The following is a 20,296-nucleotide window of genomic DNA, read 5'->3' on the forward strand; positions in this document are numbered from 1 at the left end:
AACCAATTAGGCCCACCCTCATAGCACAGTGTTTAGTAATTCAACTTAGGTAATCTGAAGATTTACCTGAACTGCTGAAGTATTGACATCAAATTTCCGGAAAATGGCAAATGCTTCTTCAAACAGCTCATTGCTGATGGCGATATTGGCAATATCTGGGGCATCATAATTATCCAGGCGGTTAATATACTCCATAACACGTGTACGGTCAGCCTTAATTGCAGTGAGGATAAGGAGGTTTTGCAGATTCCTTTAAGAAAAAAAAAGAATATTTTAAGTTTATCAGACATAAAAAATAACCACTGTGACTAACAAAGAGGTTTCTGTCTCAGGAGGTAGGGTGGCGGGGAGGATATTAGAAGAGTGAGAATTCAGGCAACTTTCTCTGATCTTTTTGTTCCTTCCCAAAACTGATGGGCCGTTATTAAAGACTGACTATAAATAGCCAATGGATCCCTCTGAAAGCATACCTGTGTTCACTGAATACAGAGTTATCAAGGACAATTTTCTCCAGCAGTTCAATGAGTTCATTAGGAAGGTCTGCAGTCATGAAAGCCTTGACAGTTACTGACACTTCTTCAGGGTCCTGAGTCTCAGACAAAGCTGTTTGTACAACCTACAGAGGATATATGGGACATAAGTACTGGGAATCAAGTTGGTTTTAAATAAGGGTAAGTGGGCCTCTCATTAGAAAACTTGAAATAGGCAGAAAAGAATGGAGTAGGAAAAAGACCTTTAAATTTACACAGAGAGGTCTTTCTACACAAATCTATACAATATGTATAATTCTTCTCTGTTGAAAAATTACTCTAATTTCTTTTTTTTTTTTTTTGAGACGGAGTCTCACCCTGTCGCCCAGGCTGGAGTGCAGTGGCGCAATCTCGGCTCACTGCAAGCTCTGCCTCCCAGGTTCACGCCATTCTCCTGCCTCAGCCTCTCTGAGTAGCTGGGGCTACAGGCGCCCGCCACCACGCCCGGCTAATTTTTTTGTATTTTTTAGTAGAGACGGGGTTTCACCGTGGTCTCGATCTCCTGACCTCGTGATCTGCTCGCCTCGGCCTCCCAAAGTGCTGGGATTACAAGCGTGAGCCACCGCACCCAGCCTCTAATTATATAATTTCTATCTTTTCCCTGATTAAAACATTATCCAGGCTAGCAATCATCATTATCACTTTAATGGCTACACATAATTCAAAATTCAGCTACACAGATGTGGAATTAAAAATATCGGTAATTCTTCTGGTTTTGGCTATTTGCATGGTTTTCTGGATGCTGCAATGATTTCCAACCACCACCCCCACCCCCACAACCTTCTCCTAGGAAGCTTTGTAACTACTTGGGAATGTTCCTTAGAAGTGCTTCCTAGGAAAGGAATGAAATATTAATAGCCTTCAACCTATTTGTTTCTAAAATGTTTTATTTATACTTATCTCAGGAGAATTTTAAGACTCATTACAACAACTCTTCTATTTTTAGAGCTTTTAAAATATGTTGTCTATTTTATTTAGGTATAAAACTCCATCTCATTTGCAGTTCTATACTTCTTATTAGTAAGATATAACACTGATGCACTTGGTCTTTTGTATTTTCTCTTATCCTTATATTTTTCTGACTTATTATCTTGAAGTTTCCAATTTAGCCACTTAAGTGTTAATAATAGCAATCTTTAATGTTTAGTTTGTTATTTTTCCTTTTAAACTATGATGAACCGAGAGAGTTTTATATAATTAAGTCAGGTCTTTTGGGATGTGTTTTCTTTTTTTTTTGAGACAGTCTTGCTCTTATCACCCAGGCTGGAGTGCAATGGCGTGATCTCGGCTTACTGCAACCTCCACCTCCCAGGTTCAAGTGATTTTCCTGCCGAGTAGTTGGGATTACATGCGCCTGGCTAATTTTTGTATTTTTAGTAGAGATGGGGTTTCACCACGTTGGCCAGGCTGGTCTCGAACTCCTGACCTGAGGTGATCCACCCACCTCGGCCTCCCAAAGTGCTGGAATTACAGGCGTAAGCCACCGCACACGGCTTATTTTTCTTAATGTATGTTATATACATATTTATACTTATATAAATGTACATTTATTTGTATATAATGTATATAATCAATTCACATTCATTATATACAAATGAATGTAAATTGAATGTATATAAATTTTAATTTTCTTCTACTTTGTATTGCTTTCTCTGATAGTTAAATATGATCCATTTGAGTACATGATGAGGGAAAGGATTGTATTCATAGTTAAAAATGTGTAATTTTTACTGACAGCCATAAACACATTTGCCAATGTTACCTGGTCAATTAGGGGTCTCCTGTAAGGATTGCTTTCCAGCAGCACGCTGCCCCACAATTCTGGATCCTTTCGACGTACCAGGTAGCGAGAAAGACTTTTGAAGAGGGAATTCTCATTGCAAACCTAAAGAAGATATGACAGATTAATTTCAAGGTAAAAAGTAAAAGACTTTTTATAGCATTTTAGAGGTTATTTTTCATCTTTTAAACTATGTTTATTGATAATCTTACTGATATTGGATCTAGTTTTGGACTTTGATTCATGTACCAGTAATAAACTGTTTTAATTATACAGACTTTGTAATATACAGTTCAACATCTGGTAAGACTAGTCCACTTTTACAGTTTTCAGTGTTTTACTAGCTGTTTTTGTGTGTTTATTTTTCCATGTGTATATGCAAATCTATGTACATAAATGAGCATATGTATATACATAAATGTAACTAAGCTCTGACCACTGAAAGATCTTAGAAGCAAATACACTTAAGCTCAGATCTTGACTTCTAATATTTTCAGAAAATAGGAGTCTTGCTCTGTTGTCAAGGTTGGAGAGTGCAGTGTTGCGATCATAGCTCACTGCAACATTGACCTCCTGGGCTCAAGTGATCCTCCTGCCTCAGCTTTCTGGGTAGCTTCAAACCAAGTGCATGGCACCTCCCCCAGCTAATTATGTAATTTTTTGTAGAGATGGGGCTCGCTATGTTGCCCAGGCTGGTTTCAAACTCCTGGGCTCAAGTGATCCTCCTGCCTTGGCCTCCCAAAGTGCTGGGATTCTAGGAGTGAGCCACTCACCTGGCCCAGATCTTGGTTTCTAATGCCCCAGTAAAAGGTTCCCTAGAGAAATGACTGACTCCAGGGCTGCAGAAGGTACAAAATGAGCTTGGTGTATTGTGTGCCAGAAAATAAGTTAGTGCTCAAAGAACAATGAGTCCATGACACAAAGACACACACTGAAGAGGTTCTCACCAGCCAAAACCGGGACAATTTGAGCATCAAAATAAATAGCAGTGAACTGTAGCCCATCGAATAAAATCCAAGAGTTCATGAATGCATGAGTGCTAACTGACAAATGTGGAGAAACTGCTGGAGTTTGAAAAATTTTCATTTTGCAACCAACACATTAAGAATGGTTTAAGCAAGAATCAACAGATGCTAAATTAAGGGAGAGGGTAAGAGGATATTTGCATGTCCTATTACAGACTACTTATAGACTGTTTAATATCTGCAAGAGGGTAATAATTATATAACAAAGACATGTTACAACTTGATAAAAACTGACAAAGGGGACACATGAACACCGCGTGCTTCCAGATATAATACCAAGAGAAAAACAAACCACCACTGAAGCAGTACTCTGGGTGGAAATGTATAATCTAAATCTAATCATCAGGGACCATCAGAGGAACTCAAAGTGAGACACATTCTATTTTTTAAAAAGAGACTTTACATTTAGATGAAATATAGAGAATAGGCAAATCCATAGAGACAGTATAGTCTGGTGGTTGTCAGGGGCTGGGAGGAGGGGGTATGTGGAGGAACTGTTTAATGAATACAGGGTTTCCTTTTGAAGTGATGAAAACTTGTAACTAGATAAAGGTGATTATGTAACATTGTGAATGTACTGAATGCCACTGAATTGTTCACTTTAAAATGGTTAATTGGATGTTCCTTTAAATTTCACCTATATAAAATAGTTACAAATAGAAAAAGCAACTATCGTTTACAAAGATATCAGCGTCATAAAAAAAGACTGAAGAACCATTCCAAAGTACAGGAGACTAAAGACATGAAAACTACATGCCATATATGACCTTAGACTAGAGGGGAAAAAACTGCTACAAAGGACATCATTGGTTAATTGACAAAACTAGAATAGAACAGATTTTTAAAGGTATCCTATCAATGTCAAACTGACTGAAGCTGGTATCTTTCATGTGGTTAATGAAAGAGAATATCCTTATTCTTAGGCCATATACTCTGAAGGGGTATAAGGCCATGATGCATTCAACTTATTCCCATGTGGTTAAAAAATAGTATGTGTGTGTATACACATATGTATGAATGGTGTGCCTGACTGTAAGAGTGTGAGAACACAAATGGTAAGGCTAGTGGGGTTAAAACATTAGCAAGTCAATCAGAATAAAGGGTATATAGACTTTATCCACTATTTGGGCACTTTCAGATTCCAAACTTTATTTCCAAATAAAGTTTTAAAAAAGCACCCACCGTCCCCAATTGTCCCATATTACCTAAAATCACCCTGAAACTCTCATACAACAGGTTTTTAAAAATGCAGCTTTTTTACATATTTAGCTAGCAGTACTCACATTAATAAGTTCCAGATCACATTGGCCACGTTCATAAGCAACACAGGCCAGATGTGGATCTCTCTTCTCACAATACTTTCCAACAACGCGACTGTCATAGTAGGGATTTTCACGAAGAAATCTCTCCGGGTTGTTATTACTGTCTATGTAGATTTTGGCTAAGGCATTGTGAGTAGCAGGCTCCTCACAGCCCTCATGAATTCTGGCCTCTAGCCAAGGCAGAAGCAGTTTCAATCTAGGAAAAAGGGAAAAAAACCTCACACACACATACTGTATTATAAATAACACACTCTTGACATGCTAACTATGTAAATACCTTATGGTCTATAATGTGCTTTCACATTACTTTTTTCCCCCCGAGTATTGCTACACTGCCCAGGCTGAAGTGCAGTGGCTATTCACAGCCACAATCATTGTGCACTACAGCCTTGGGCTCAAGTGATCCTAGCACCTCAGCCTCCCAAGTAGCTGGTACTATAGGTGCAAGCCACTGTACCTGGCTTTACATTAATTTTAATTATCAGTGATCCTATTATAAATTGGGAAATTAAGACTCAAAAGATGATTGAGTTGTCCAAGAATAAGAAGAAGGTATATAAGGCTATTTTTCACTCTCCCAGATTTATCTGCTATATGATATACTTACCTGCTTATATCTGAATAAAAGATTAGAGATTCATAGTCCTTTCTTTATAACACACAAAGTATCTAGACTTCAGAAAATTTTGTTTGTGGATAGGATGGGGATGTGATATTACATAGGCCAGATTATCTGAAAGTTCTTTCAGCTTTAACACAATTAACATACAGCACTGCCTACAGCCAAACCCTAAATACATATTGGGAATAAAATCTGGTAGCTTTAGAAGCTCTGGGTTTAATAGTTGCAGCTGTCATAGAAACACTCCATCAAGGAGCACAGTTTTGCTGTACTATAGCTTTTTTCGATAGTCCTGATGACCATGCCTCCTTTCATTTTTATTTTTATTTTAAAGCCAGGGTTTTCTGTTGCCCAAGCTGGAGTGCAGTGGTGGGCTCACTGCGGCCCTGACCTCCTGGGCTCAAGCAATCCTCTCACCTTAGCTTCCCCGGAAGCTGGGACTACAGGCACAAGCCACCACGCCTAGCCCAAGCCTCTTTTACCAATGATTTAAACGTTAAAAGCAGCCAAAGAAAAAGCATTATTCATTATTTTAGCTATATCAAATTCACATGGTTATTATGAACTCTCCCATTAGGGAGAAGACAATTTTAATAAATAGAGGCAAAAATCCAGCTCCTATAAACATGTGCAATCCAAGATGTGCCATGTCAACTTAAGGAATAAAAATTAGCTGAGGCATGTCTAGACTAGTGACTTAGATGTGAATCTAGCTTTTCACAATATAATTTGTCACTTAAAGACTAAATTATCTAACTGTAACTGCCATTTGCTTGGAATATGCAATAAGATTATTTTCAGGTAATAGATTTAACACTCAACTGAACCTCCTATTAAATGTTAAATTGTTATGACATAAAATCACTTGAAACTAGGCTCAAACCTTTAAGTCAGTATTAACTGTATATCTCTATTACCCTTAAATGCAAAATTTTTCCATGTTTGAAACATTCTAATATAAATTCTAAGAATATAATTAGTAGATCACCCATATCAACGCAGGTTAAAGTGAAACCCACAGACTTTCTTAATTTCTTCTCATAAACAGCAGAACTTCCCACTAGCATACCACCTCACCAACCTCATTTACATCAGTACTTCCTAAACACTAGTTCCTCAGAACATTCCAGCTAAAAAAAGACTTCACAGTCTGTAAGTTTTAGAAGCACTTACACTATATTCTATTGGAAATCCGTATTATCATGTTAAGATACTATAAATTAAATATCAATTGAACTCAAGAGTTGCACAGGGAACTCTTTTGCCTCATACTTAAGTAAACACCACACTATTTGTTTTTTTTCATCAGTTTCTCAGGTTGGAAACACCACACTATTGATCAGTACAGAATTAGTTGTTAAATACACAGGTATCACACCTAAACAGCAGACTTAGTACACAGTTTATATTAAAAACATATAAAGTCAAACCACATAGCTGTAATTATAAACATGCCAAAAAAATCATCAACCAGGTTAACAGATTTCCTATGACAGCTATAATGTTTCAGAAAACAGGTTTTTTTCCAGTGCTATTAGCTAGCTTATCACCTCTATGTTAGGTGTCTTCAGGAAATTATTCTCCATGTGTTATTTAGTAGCTTTGGAACAAATGACTACCTATATTTTTATCTATTGCCATGCTAAGAAAGAGTAACTTATCCCTGTTAAAATGGTACTACACCTGTTTCTTTTTTCAACCTCAGCAACAAGCTCATCAGTAGAGAATTGACCTCTTACAACAAGAATCAAGTTTTTTATGACATCTTCAGAACAGTCAACATCAAGTAATCCTCCAATAACTACAGGAAGTCGACTTGGATTCACCTGTGGTTAAAAAAAGTAGAAGAATGTTATTATGTCATTAAAAGCAAAGAGAAATTTAAAAAAGCATTTATCTCTATCACTTTTTTTTTTTTTTTTTTTTTTTTTTTTTTTGAGACGGAGTCTTGCTCTTTCGCCCAGGCTGGAGTGCAGTGGCGCAATCTCGGCTCACTGCAAGCTCCGCGTCCCGGGTTCACGCCATTCTCCTGCCTCAGCCTCTCCGAGTAGCTGGGACTACAGGCGCCCGCCACCACGCCCGGCTAATTTTTTGTATTTTTTAGTAGAGACGGGGTTTCACCGTGGTCTCGATCTCCTGACCTTGTGATCCGCCCGCCTCGGCCTCCCAAAGTGCTGGGATTACAAGCGTGAGCCACCGCGCCCGGCCTCTATCACTTTTAAGCTCTTTTTTTTTAAAGTTCAGTTTTTAAATTCAGTAATAAACTGAGGGTCTAAATTTGCAACTAGATAGAGGAATTTAGCAGGAGGTCCAGCTAAAAACAAGACTTCATGGTTTAATAAGTATTGAAAGCACATATACTATATTCTGTCTCTACTGGTTTGGTTAGTTACCGAAGCATTGTTCCATACGATAAATAAGTCCAAAGAAGCTACAGTCAAAGATGACTATGCAAGACTGTCTAATAAAAAGGCTCCCATTATAGCAATACTGCCTGTTTCTACAGTTAGAAGGTGAAGTATCTAATATCTGTATTTAAGATGGTTTGAAAACTCTGCTTTGGAGTCTAGGGCTTCTACATGTATACCTCAGGGTCTATCAAGTTAGTAGGGCCCTAGGCCACCCAACTGTTTCAATAATAGCAGTTCTATTCTTATATTTTACACACTTGGCATGCATGCTTTTTCCCCCCTTCCCTGAGTCGGCTTGCTAGGGAAGCACGTAGAATTTTATTCCAAGAAAGGATTCTGCTGGGGAAAAAAGTATTAAAAGCAGGCTGGACGTGGTAGTATGCACCTGCAGTCCCAGATACTTGGGAGGCTACGCAGGAGGACTGCTTGAGCCCAGGAGTTTAAGGTTAGAGTGAGCTATGATTATGCCACTGTATTCCAGCATGGGCGACAGAGCAAGAACCTGTCTCCAAAACAAAAACAAAAACAAAAAATCCCACGTTAAAAGCTGCAGACCACTCTTATTGAGCACAGAGTTTCAAAAGGATTTCCAGAATATGAGAAATAAAATCTATAGTAAGATTATACCTTTACATTACCTACATATTACTTACCTTCTGTACATATATCTCTATATACTTTTGAAGATTATTTCTATATAAATAGAGCACCAAATCATGGACAAAGTCAAATCGATCACACACAATGATAAGTGGTAGCTGATCTGTTAGTTTTGCTTCCTGAAAAAAAGACAAACAAAAGGAAGCTTTAATTTTCTTCTATGAGGTATCAAATCTATGTAACATATGAGAATTTGTTCTACACTAACAAGAGAGGCTCACACAAACACAGCTCTTCTGTGAAAGAAAGAATGTCCCAATAGTTGAGTGTGTACATCCCAGTTTCAGTAAATTTTTACTAAGCAATATTTAGATTCACACAGCAAGATACCTGGTCTTTCCCATACACACCCTTTACCAAAAAACAAGAGTAACAAATTAAGATACCTGAGCCAGTGGCTCTCAGATGGTAAATTCACCACACTGGGACTTTCACTGGTAGTAACACTTCAACTGTATTTGAAATCAACTTAATAACTATAGTCACATTGTCAAACATATGGCATAAATGGCTTACATTTGTTTCAAACTAATGATTTTCTATCCCTCCCCACATCCAATCTATACAACCAGCCTCTAATACTCTATTATAACAAAGCCTACAAGGAGCAGCATGATGGTGACCACATGTGGCCATAAGAAAACCCGCCCTCCACAAAAAAACCCAGCATTTAAAGAGAAGATATCTTTAAATTGCCAACTGCTTTTATCATTCCATTACAGATACCAAACTACAATCCTACTTATAGACCGACATAGAAGACTGTTATAGACAGGTAAGTAAAACCTGTACTGGGCATTTACCTGATACATGTCCTGTTACATTCCACAGACATAAGGTAGAGCACAAAAAACAACAGTTTCCATCAGGAATTCATTTATACACAGTGAAACATTCCTCAATAAATGATTCCTCTAACATAGTCTACTAGGGAAGCAGAACTAAGTAGGGTAAAACTTTCCCCAGTGATGGCCACTAAGAACATTATTTTCAAGGTTAGAATAAAATGGCTCCTGAGACTAGGGGATATTAGTTACCTAATTATAAATAATACAAAGACTAGTCTATGAAGTGTCCCAAGAACACCAAGGTAAATCTTAATTTTAATATAGCCCATCCTAAATTTAAAAATTAAAATGTTTGTAAAGCTGCAGATTTTCCACATTAAGGAAGGTTTTCTAAAGCAAGTATTGTTTAACACCATGGAAACTCTGCACTAATAGCTGTTACGATCATTTCTAGAATCTGTCTGCATCTATCTATGTAAAAATTTTAGTATGTCATGTTTTTCCTGCTAAATGAACATCAAAAAAGTATGGATCAACACACTAGTCATCTTACCTACACACATATAAAATATTTTTGTTATCTTTATCACTTACAAATAATCTAGGATTACTTATTCTATTTTCATGCCTAGGTGTTTAAACTTCTGTGGCAAATAATTCCACTTTTGTGGAATACTAACTGTATTCCAAAAGAAAATTTCAGATTTAAAAAGTAGACAAAATCTAGGTTATTTTCTTGATTGCTAAAATTTGCACATGATTTTATACATGGTAGAAATGTTAACCTTTTAATAATATTAAATTACTTACTAAATGTTTAATTAACCTCCAGTTATAATGGTTAAAGATTTTAAGATCAAACTTGAAATTATATTAACATAGTCAGAGATTTTCTTCAACATAAATTTGTTCATTTAACAAATATTTATGAGTACCCAAGTATCAGACTCTGTTCTTAGGTACTGGAGATACAGCAGGGAACAAAGGAAGCAGAGTCCATTCTCTCAAGGAACTTACATTCTAATGGGAGGAGACGTTTCATAGTGGTGTTATAAAGAAAAAGAAGCAAAATAGGGTAGGAATGGGTTCTATTTTACACAAGGCAATCTGAGACATCCTCTCTTCTGACATTCAATCAGAAACCCAAAGAAGGTAAAGGAGAAGGTCATGAGAGAATAGCAGTACAGGGCACAAGCAAAGGCCCTTAGGCAGGACAGGGTTAGGGGAGTTCCAGGAATAGCTAGCAGGCCAGTGTGGTTGAAGCTAAACCAGGAAAGAAAGAAAAAAAGAAAGGTAGAAAATAAGATCAAAGGTAGCAAGGAGCAGATCATGGGTCTCATGAACAGTTACATGCTTTCTACAGAGAGCTTACAGTTCTACAAACTTAGGGCATGAGCCAAATGATGCTAATGACACAATTTTATCCTGCTCACAGGGTACCTTAAAGGAGAAGTTATATTCTACCAATCTCTTTATTCCTGGTGGCTAACACACAATTGGCACTTGAATATTCAAGATCAGAGTCAGGGTATTTTTCTTATGACACAGGGTTTACTTACAACACCAGTAAATTATCATGTAGCTAGTACCTCTAAAATTAAGTTTAATAACAGTGGTAAGAGGCATCATAACCCTGTACTGCAGGTTGACATCTAATATGTTCATTCTCAACACTGGCATCAGAGGATGAATGTGATAGTTGCATCTTAGTATTGAGCTCCCATGTCAAATTATGTAGACATAAGACACTAAATTCACCTCTAATCCTGGCTGGAAGTAAATTCCTTCAAAGAGTCAGGTACAAATTGATATCAAAGAGAAATAAATACTTGCCTGACAGAAATCCCATTTAGGCTGACTCCACCTTTTTCCAAGGCTTATCACTGATCAGTAATAGTTACTGCCTAAACATCTATAGTATACAAGGTACTTGATAAATAAACATAGCTTATGGTTGAAGAAACTGAGCCTGAGGCATATTCATTAACTTGCCTGAGGTAACAGCTAGACATATACTGAATGAACAAACAATGGCTAAGTAGAATTTGAAACAGGTCTGACTGACTCAAAAGCTCATAATCCACATCCACACCCCTACTATATCAGGCTTGTACCCAATTCACAAGTGTGGAGGGGAAATCTTCATCTGATTAGATCCCATGGGCTATGCAAACCTAAGGCGGTACCATCCTAGTACCCAGAGGATTGTTTTTCATTTCTTTACTAGAGGATTTGAAGCTCAAGAATGTGATAATTAAATAATAGCTAATTTCATTTTGCCTTCCATATATATATAACTCAAATATTAAAATCCAAAGCTAAAGAAGTTACAATTTAAGCATAGAAGCTGAGGGCTCAATAAAAACAAAAAGAAATCATTTAGCCGGGCGCGGTGGCTCACGCCTGTAATCCCAGCACTTTGGGAGGCTGAGGCGGGTGGATCACGAGGTCAGGAGATCGAGACCACGGTGAAACCCCGTCTCTACTAAAAAAAAATACAAAAAAATTAGCCGGACGTGGTGGCGGGTGCCTGTAGTCCCAGCTACTCGGAGAGGCTGAGGCAGGAGAATGGCGTGAACCCGGGAGGCGGAGCTTGCAGTGAGCCGAGATTGCGCCACTGCACTCCAGCCTGGGTGACAGAGCAAGACTCCGTCTCAAAAAAAAAAAAAAAAAAAAAAAAAGAAATCATTTAAGAATCTGGTAGTATTAACACAGGAACAGAAAACCAAATACTGCATGTTCTCACTAGTAAGTGGGAGATAAATGATGAGAACACATGGACACAGAGAGGAACAACAGACACTGGGGCCTACTGAAGGGTGGAGGATGGGAGGAGGGAGAGGATCAGGAAAAATAACTAATGGGTTGTAGGCTTAATACCTGGATGACGAAACAATCTGTACAACAAACGCCCATGACACAGTTTACCTATATAACAAACCTGCCCATGCACCCCTGTACTTAAAAGCTTAAAAAGAAAAACAAAAAAAAAAAACCCCAACACCCCCTGTCCCCAAAAGAATCTGGTAGTAGTTTTTTTGGTTTTTTGTTTTTTTTTTAAAGGAAATAGTAATGATACTCAAAGAAGGAAGTGAATCAGTAGTATGGGTACACTAGTCAAGCACAGAGTATCAAATCTTTCTCATTTGGAGGGGTTTTTTGACACCAGAAAGTTTTGGTCCAAACATAGCATACTAGCTAGGTTACCCAGAATATTCATGATGGCCAAGACATTTTAAAGCTATACTTTTTTGAAAAGTGTATCTTTTAATTAAAATGTAGAGCAGTTTCAACATTTTGGCTACTTCATTACACTAACACCCCTAAGGGTTTTGCTATTTAATCTAGAGCCCAGGTAGTAGATTCTTCAAAAGAGCAATCTGCCAGTACAACCACAGGCACCACAAAGGATGATCATCTGGGAGCAGGAAAAGCCTACTTTCTGTACTGTATTCTACAAAAACATTTTGGTTTCACTTGTAATTTAAAATTCTTCCAAGACAAAAAATACTTCAGAACTTTCTATAAAGTCTCAGGAATCATTATATATATATAGTGTACACACACACACATAATAGGCAGTGAGAGAGCAGTAATCTAAGTGTTCTATAGTTTTCCTAGTCTTTTATAGATAGCTATCAACTTTAAAGCTTTATTTCCCTCACAAAGTAACTGGTAGTTACAAGAATAAAGCTAAAGCTAAGTTAAACATTAAACAAAATTAACTGCCGTTAGGGATCTTCTAGAGTTCAGAATCTCTCAACCATTACTCCTCCCTGCAACACAGGTGGTCCTTACTTCTCTATAACTGATTTCATGTGTCACAAAGCTGAGCGTTTTGTTTGATCTTACCTTTAATTTATGAATTATATATGAATAATAATATTTTAGTTTCTAGAGTTGGGCAAACGATGAAAGAGGTAAACCTATACATTCCTTAGACAACAGATCCCTTTGCCTACAATACAGGCTCCTCAAAATGGTATGAAGAGCAAGCTGATGTTAATATTCAAAAGCCTAAATGATTCTAAAATGACATTGAAAGTATACAACCACTTTTCTAAATTTTTCCATCCAAAATTAAAGGAAATTCCTTTGAAATAGTGCTATTTTTTTTTCTTCTTTTAAATAGATGGTCATTCTTACTCACCAATTTCCTTCCGTATTTCAAAGGAAACCACAGAATATTATGTTTGGAAGAAATAATCCAGCACACAACTTAAGAATGCTAACAATTTCACATTTAGGGAAAAAATATTTTTGAACTACGACCAAACCCTTGTAGAACTGCTAACCTGGAATCCAACCAGAAAACACATTACTCAAAACCACTTACCTTAAGAAAATTCTTGACTCGCTCAGGATCGTAGCAGTTGCTTTCTCTACAGATTCTTTCTACTTCTTTGATTTGCCCAGTCTTGCAAGCTGCCTGAATATATTTAAAGTGCACATCTGGGTCCTGGCTAAAGTTAACAATGGATCCCAGAAAATAAAAGAGACCTTAAAGAAACAAGTAATTACAATTAAGCATAGGCACACTTTTGAGAATGACTGAAAAACATTTATGCAATTAAAAAACTGTTATATTGAATACTCCCAAATATAAGTTGGTTGCTTAAAAAGCTCGATAAAAATACTAATTATTCCATTAATCAGATCAGTAAAATGGATTTGCACTTTAATCCTAAAGAATAGACCAACCCAATGTTTCCTTTTTTTCTTTTTTATTGAGGCAGGTCTCTGTCACCCAGGCTGGAGTGCAGTGGCACGATCACAGCTCACTGCAGCCTCAAACTCCTGGGCTCAAGCAATCCTCCCACCTCAACCTCCTAAGTAGCTAGAACTACAGATGCATGCCACCATGCCAGGCTAATTTTTAAGAAAATTTTTGTAGAGATGGTGTCTTGCTATGCTACCCAGGCTGGTCTTGAATTTGTGGCTTCAAGCACTTGGCCTCCTAAAGCACTGGGATTATTAAAGGTATACACCACTGTGCCCCTATATGGGAAATTTTAAGTGAAGACCCCAATACCTGGTGTTTTTCAATATGCAATTTATAGGAAACATACAAAATAATTTGGGAAGAATTTAGTGCAGTATTGTCCAGAAGAACTTTCTGCAATGATGAAAATCTTATCTTTGCCCTCCAATATAATAGCCACTAAACACATGTGGCTATTAAGCACTTGAAATATGGCTAGAGTGACTGAATAACTAAATATTAAATTTTATTTCATTTTAATAACTTTCAATGTAAATAGCTACTATATGTGGCTAGTGACTGTACTAAAACAGTGTAAATTTAGTGCACAGTTAACATTTTGAAACTGGGAAAATTAAGAAAACTAGTAGACTCTCTTACTCCTTCTCAATAGAGCACTACTAGTACAGAGAGGAGAGAAAGGCAATTGGGGACCAGAACTTAGACACCCAACAGTGATTATGTTAGTACCCTGTATAGCAGTGGTTCTCAACTGAGGTGATTTTCCTTACAGGTGACACTGGCAATGTCTGAAGACATTTTTGGCTGTCACAACTGGTGGAGCTGATGCTACTGGAATCTAGTGGGTAGAAACCAGGAATGTTGCTAGTCTACTAAATATTCTACATGTACAAGAACACCCCTCTACAATGATCATCCAGCCCTAAATGTCTATAGTACTAAGGTTAAGAAATCCTGCTAAACAGCAACAAATCACAAAATGCCCTTAGCGAGAATCACCTGCTATTATAAGAGTCAGACATATAAGCATAAAATTTTATTATACCTGATCATTAGTACAGATTGAGTATCCCTTATCCAAAATACTTGAGACCAGACGTGTTTCAGATTTTGAACTTTGGAATATTCACATTATGATTACCTGATCAGCATCCCTAATCTGAAAATCCAATTTCTGAAATGCTCCAACAAGCATTTCCTTTGAGCATTATGTTGGTGCTCAAAAAGTTTTGGACTTTGGTGCATTTTGGATTTTCAGATTAGGGACACTCAACCTGTATTTTCATTTTATACAATTTCAACACCACTACATATTTTTCTCTTAAAATTCTACCTTTAATTCATCTATAAAATATCCAAACAGATGGTCTCGTTCACTGCATATCCCTTAGGATCCAACATAAAAGGGCCTTGACATTTCTTGAATAAAACTTAAAAAGTTAAAATGTCCCATAGAACCAAATTTTTAGAAAAACAAAATTTCCAATAGCCTGATCATAAGCATACCTCTTCTTGGCTACCTTACCTTTTTTAAAAAACTCAAAAACTCCTAATTACCTTCAAAACTCTTGAAAGATTCAAAAAGTTCAATCAGAGACTGAGTTGACAGTTGTTCATGATATTTAGAAGCCACTTGAACACAAATCTGCAGATTCTGACGAATGTTGGCAGACAGCATGGCTCTGAGACATTCTAGGGAGTCTTCGACTGATAAGGAACCAAAGTAGTTGACTAACCACTACAAGACAAAATAAATGAATGAATGAATAAATGAAATAATGTTGAACTTCATGGTGGTATGAAATTATTAATATTCAGTACCACAAACACATTTTCAGTGTACCTATTAATCACAACTAACACCATCTATTAGGTAAGAAACTGAAATACCTCAGGGTTAAGAAGATGGGTGTGAACCACTGCACGTTTTATATCATATAAATCAGTGAAGTGTTCTAATGCACGCTGCAGTAGGCCAGCCTTTTCACACAGTTGAGCAATATGAGCCCGGTCATAATGTGTGAACATCTGATTGCCTAGAATAGCATCTGCAACCTGTAAAACCACAAACAAGGCAAGTTTATTGTCCACTCCATTTATATGAGTAATTCAATATCCATATTACAGATTAAGGTTTAATAGTGAACTGTTAAAGAAAGTACAAAAGAATATTATAATAGCTACATTTTCTTTAATAAGGAGTAGGCATCTCAGTAGCTTTGCATAATAATCTGAGATGCTCTGCACAATTACTAAAACAATGTTGGAAACATGCCTAAAAAGCATTAAAACACATACTTGAGGCGCATGCATAAGGTTCATCTCAAGTAACCGCGTCTGTAAAGGACCTTCAGATGGGCGATTATTCTTCAGAGCATCAAGCAAGAATGCAGTACACTGCTGAATTAGATTGTATTCCATAAAGACATCTACAATCTACAAAAAAAGATTTAAAAGAAATTGTTTTAAGATACTATGGAGAGTATGTAGACAAAATTATGCATGAACTCTTTCTTTACCTGAGAATTTTATTTGGACAACATAAACACTTAAGAACAAATTTTTGTCCTTTAGAGATCATAGTTATTTTGAGTTCTGATAAAAACAACTACAAAATATTTCAAGATATTACATAACAGCAGAATACAACTGAACTGATAGACCTTTATTTTATTTATTTATTTTATTTTTTTGAGGCAGAATTTCGCTCTCATTGTACAGGCTGGAGTGCAATGGCATGATCTCAGCTCACTGCAACGGCACGATCTCAGCTCACTGCAACCTCCACCTCCTGGGTTCAAGCGATTCTCCTGCCTCAGCTCCCGAGTAGCTGGGATTACAGGCATCCGCCACCACACCTAGCTAATTTTTTGTTATTTTTAGTAAAGACAGGGTTTTGCTATATTGGCTAGGCTGGTCTCAAACTCCTGACCTCAGGTGATCTGCCCACCTCAGCCTCCCAAAGTGCTGGGATTACAGGCTTGAGCCACCACGCCCAGCCTGACAGACCTTTATTTTTATCAACTTTTGAAAACCAACAGCATAAATATGAAGGACTCTGACTCACACTTACAAATGCATCTCTCTTCCCTCTCCCCACACCCAGTGGCAACACTATCCTGTTTTATCATCCCCATGTATTTTTCATATTTTTAATACACATACATCTCTAAATAAGATGTTTGTTTTGCATGTATTAAAACTACATGCAGATGGTTTCATACTGTCCATTCTTTTGCAACTTGCTTTTTTTGCAAGGCATTTGAGGTTTATCCATGTAGAGTGACAAAGCTTTAATTTCTACAAACTGTAAGTTTTCCTTTTTTTTTTTCTTTTTGAGAGTCTCACTCTGTTGCCCAGGTTGGAGTCCAATGGCACAATCACAGCTCACTGCAGCCTCGACCTCCCAGGCTCAAGCTATCCCTCCACTTCAGCCACCCGAGTAGCTGGGACGACAGGCATGTGCCACCACACCCAGCTGATTTTTAAACTTTTTGTAGTTACAGGGTCTCACAATGTTGCCCTGACGGGTCTTGAATTCCTGGCCTCAAGCAATCCTCCCACCTTGGACTCCCAAGTGAACCACCACGGCTGGCCCCCACTCTCCATTTCAATCAGCTTCTATAAAATATATTTTAATCACATTACCTGTGTGATGTCAGCAAGAGGCTCTTCATCTTGAACTAACATTTGGGCAAACTGCTGTCCCTGATCTGGACTGATTCGCATTACATTTCTCAGCAGAAATATCCAATCTGGAGTGTATCCAACCTATAAACAAACAAAGACTTAAACACTGCTCCTAAGTTTCAATTTTATAGCATTTAAAGACTTTTTCTACTATAAAATCTCACTAATATAGAACTACTGGTGAAAGCACAAATTCATTTTCAATTTAAGGTGCCCAGTTAGACCTTGGTGTTGACATATTTGAACAAACATCTGTCAATTTTTATAACTGGCTTATCCATTTTCTTTTCTTTTTTTTTTTTAAGACACAGTCTTGCTTTGTCATCCAAGCTGGAGTGCAGAGGTGCAATCTTGATTCACTGAAACGTCTGCCCCCTGGGCTCAAGTGATCCTCCTACCTTGGCCTCCTGAGTAGCTAAGACCACAGACACACCACCATGCCTGGCTACTTTTTTGTATTTTTAGTAAAGACAAGGTTTCCCCATGTTGCCCAGGCTGGTCTCAAACTCCTGAGCTCAAGTGATCTGCCCGCCTTGGCCTCCCAAAGTGCTGAGATTACAGGCGCAAGCCACCACGCCTGGCCTGGCTTATCCATTTTCAATAAATGAATATTTCAAGTTTGTTCTAACATGTTAAACGTGCCTGCTATCTGAAATTCTGGTAAGCCATGCAAGAGTAATTTTCTCAATTTAACAAGTATGAATTTGATATGAGGGGTAAGAGAATTTTTATACATTTCAAAGTAAATCAAAATGAAAGGAAATTCACTATTAAAGTAACCAAGAGTTAATACAGGCTAATTTCTCTGTCAATGCTTCAATGAATTCATGCTGAGAATTTGTTTCATTGAACTCACTTTTTTAGCATATAAAACAATCTTCTGGACTTGACCTGTTTCTGCAAAGCACTGAATGACTTTATTTGGGACGTTAGCCCTTAGGTACACACTAAGTGCCAATGTAGGGTCCACAGATTTCACAAGATCACCCAGTTCTTCAGAACATTCCAGCTGTCCAAAGGAAAAAGAGATTGTTTAGTGATCCATGAACTGTTTTAGAAATGAGCAGTTGACACTATGTCCACTATAAGTAATAACTAGTATGAAAGGTACTTAGTTTCACAGAATATATTATAAATATGCAGGGGTTGTGGTTGGTAGACTCTTAATCTTGTGTTCACAGCAATGTCTCAGTAGAATTCTCCACAAATCCTGTTTAAAGATAAAAAGCTCACCAAGACTGCAATCTTATAGATACTATTAACTACCTTGTTAAGGATTTAAGTACTTTAAAGCAGAATCTTATACCTCTTGTACTTCTAACTACTAAGAATATTCAGGTATCAGACTCACATCACATGGCCCCAGTTTTTCAAAAACAAAAAGCAACTTTTAATGTAATGTTATCAACTGAAAATTTGATAATGAAGGAACCAGATGAGGTTTACCATAAGGACAGTTATTAAACTCACAGTGTAACCTATATATGTCTGAAGGATCTAAGCACCACTATCTTCTTGACTTGGATTTAAGCTTATAGGGCATGAAGGACACTCTTAAGAATTTTTAGGTAGTATACAGGCAGATACCGTCTTCTGTGTTATTCAGTCTGCCTTACTCATTCAGCTGCCCAATCTGGAAATTCATTTCCTAAGAGTTCTGGTTTACATACTAAAGTTGATTTTCTACTTTGGAGACTAGCTCTTATAAATGATATTTAGTGCCAAAAATAAAAAGTTGTATCAGAGTCGATAATCTTAACTGAACATGCTAATGAATAGTTGATTAATGTCTCTTTTATTAATACCACAAATGGTCCCATATGACTGTTCACAGAAAAGGGTAATGATATCTAAAAAGCTTTCACCCTGTTACGTAGGTCAACTCAGTTACCTTAGCTGTTCTCACCCTCCCTTATCTTTTTAAAAAATATTGTGTATTTATTTAATAGGGTCTCGCTGTATTGCCTAGGCTGGCCTCAAACTCTTTGCATCAAGTGATCCTTTTGCCTCAGCCTCCCAAAGTAGTGGGATTACAGGCGTGAGCCACCAAACTCAGCCCTGCCTTATCTTAATCAATTAGGATGGACCTCAAATACTCGCTAGTGTGGCTATTCTTCATCAGAGACTCCTGTCCAAGTATCCCAAATCTGATGTAGTATTCTCTGGAATCTTACAAGATTGCCAGAAACTGGGTCAAGAAACAAGGACTTAGAATTAATAGTATAAAAACAGTCCTAACATATACTAATGCTGAAAGAATAGTAAGATTAAATGTTATTCACTATTCAGAGTGCTTTAAACAATACTACTTCAGTTCTTGACAACGGCAATTCCATACTACAACTTTGAGGAGAAAGGCTTTTTTATATGGTGGTGTGAAAGGAATTAACACTAATGGACAGCTAAAACTTGTTTGTTATCGTAGAAACAAACAACATCCTTTGGCTGTTTCTCAGTCACTATTCCACATAAGGAATAATGTGCTCAGAAAAACATACTACCATTATATGCTCTCTGTAAAGAGAAATAAGTACTGAGTGAATATAAAAGGCATGGAGAAGACCTACAGTAAAGAAAGCTAGTTAACATTTAGAAAAGGTTCATATTTAAATAAATTTCAAGAAACCAAGTTAAATATTTTTCCATGTAACACCAACTAACATTCTGTGAAATCTCTGGGAAACAGTATCTCATTGCTAATTAGATAGCCATCCTGTCTTACTAAGATCCAACTTTTTTTTTTTT

The 20,296-nt window shown here is 37.2% G+C and overlaps 1 protein-coding gene across 3 annotated transcripts in view; it reads right to left on the bottom strand.

Annotated features, from left to right (window-relative positions):
- The window catches only part of CLTC (clathrin heavy chain), a 77,266-nt gene that overhangs the window by 13,509 nt on the left and 43,461 nt on the right, over window positions 1-20,296 (bottom strand). For all 3 annotated transcript variants that reach the window (XM_055257858.2, XM_055257856.2, XM_055257857.2), the window contains exons 9-20: window positions 18,408-18,560; window positions 17,510-17,632; window positions 16,160-16,297; window positions 15,752-15,916; window positions 15,419-15,599; window positions 13,475-13,638; window positions 8,344-8,469; window positions 6,963-7,105; window positions 4,619-4,853; window positions 2,293-2,415; window positions 471-616; window positions 67-250 (exon numbers count right to left, since the gene is read on the bottom strand). In XM_055257858.2, coding sequence (XP_055113833.1) covers window positions 67-250; window positions 471-616; window positions 2,293-2,415; window positions 4,619-4,853; window positions 6,963-7,105; window positions 8,344-8,469; window positions 13,475-13,638; window positions 15,419-15,599; window positions 15,752-15,916; window positions 16,160-16,297; window positions 17,510-17,632; window positions 18,408-18,560 — 1,881 coding nt within the window. The remainder of the gene's footprint in view (window positions 1-66; window positions 251-470; window positions 617-2,292; window positions 2,416-4,618; window positions 4,854-6,962; window positions 7,106-8,343; window positions 8,470-13,474; window positions 13,639-15,418; window positions 15,600-15,751; window positions 15,917-16,159; window positions 16,298-17,509; window positions 17,633-18,407; window positions 18,561-20,296) is intronic.

The sequence above is a fragment of the Symphalangus syndactylus genome, chromosome 20 (genome assembly GCF_028878055.3).
Source record: "Symphalangus syndactylus isolate Jambi chromosome 20, NHGRI_mSymSyn1-v2.1_pri, whole genome shotgun sequence".
Lineage (NCBI taxonomy): Eukaryota > Metazoa > Chordata > Mammalia > Primates > Hylobatidae > Symphalangus > Symphalangus syndactylus.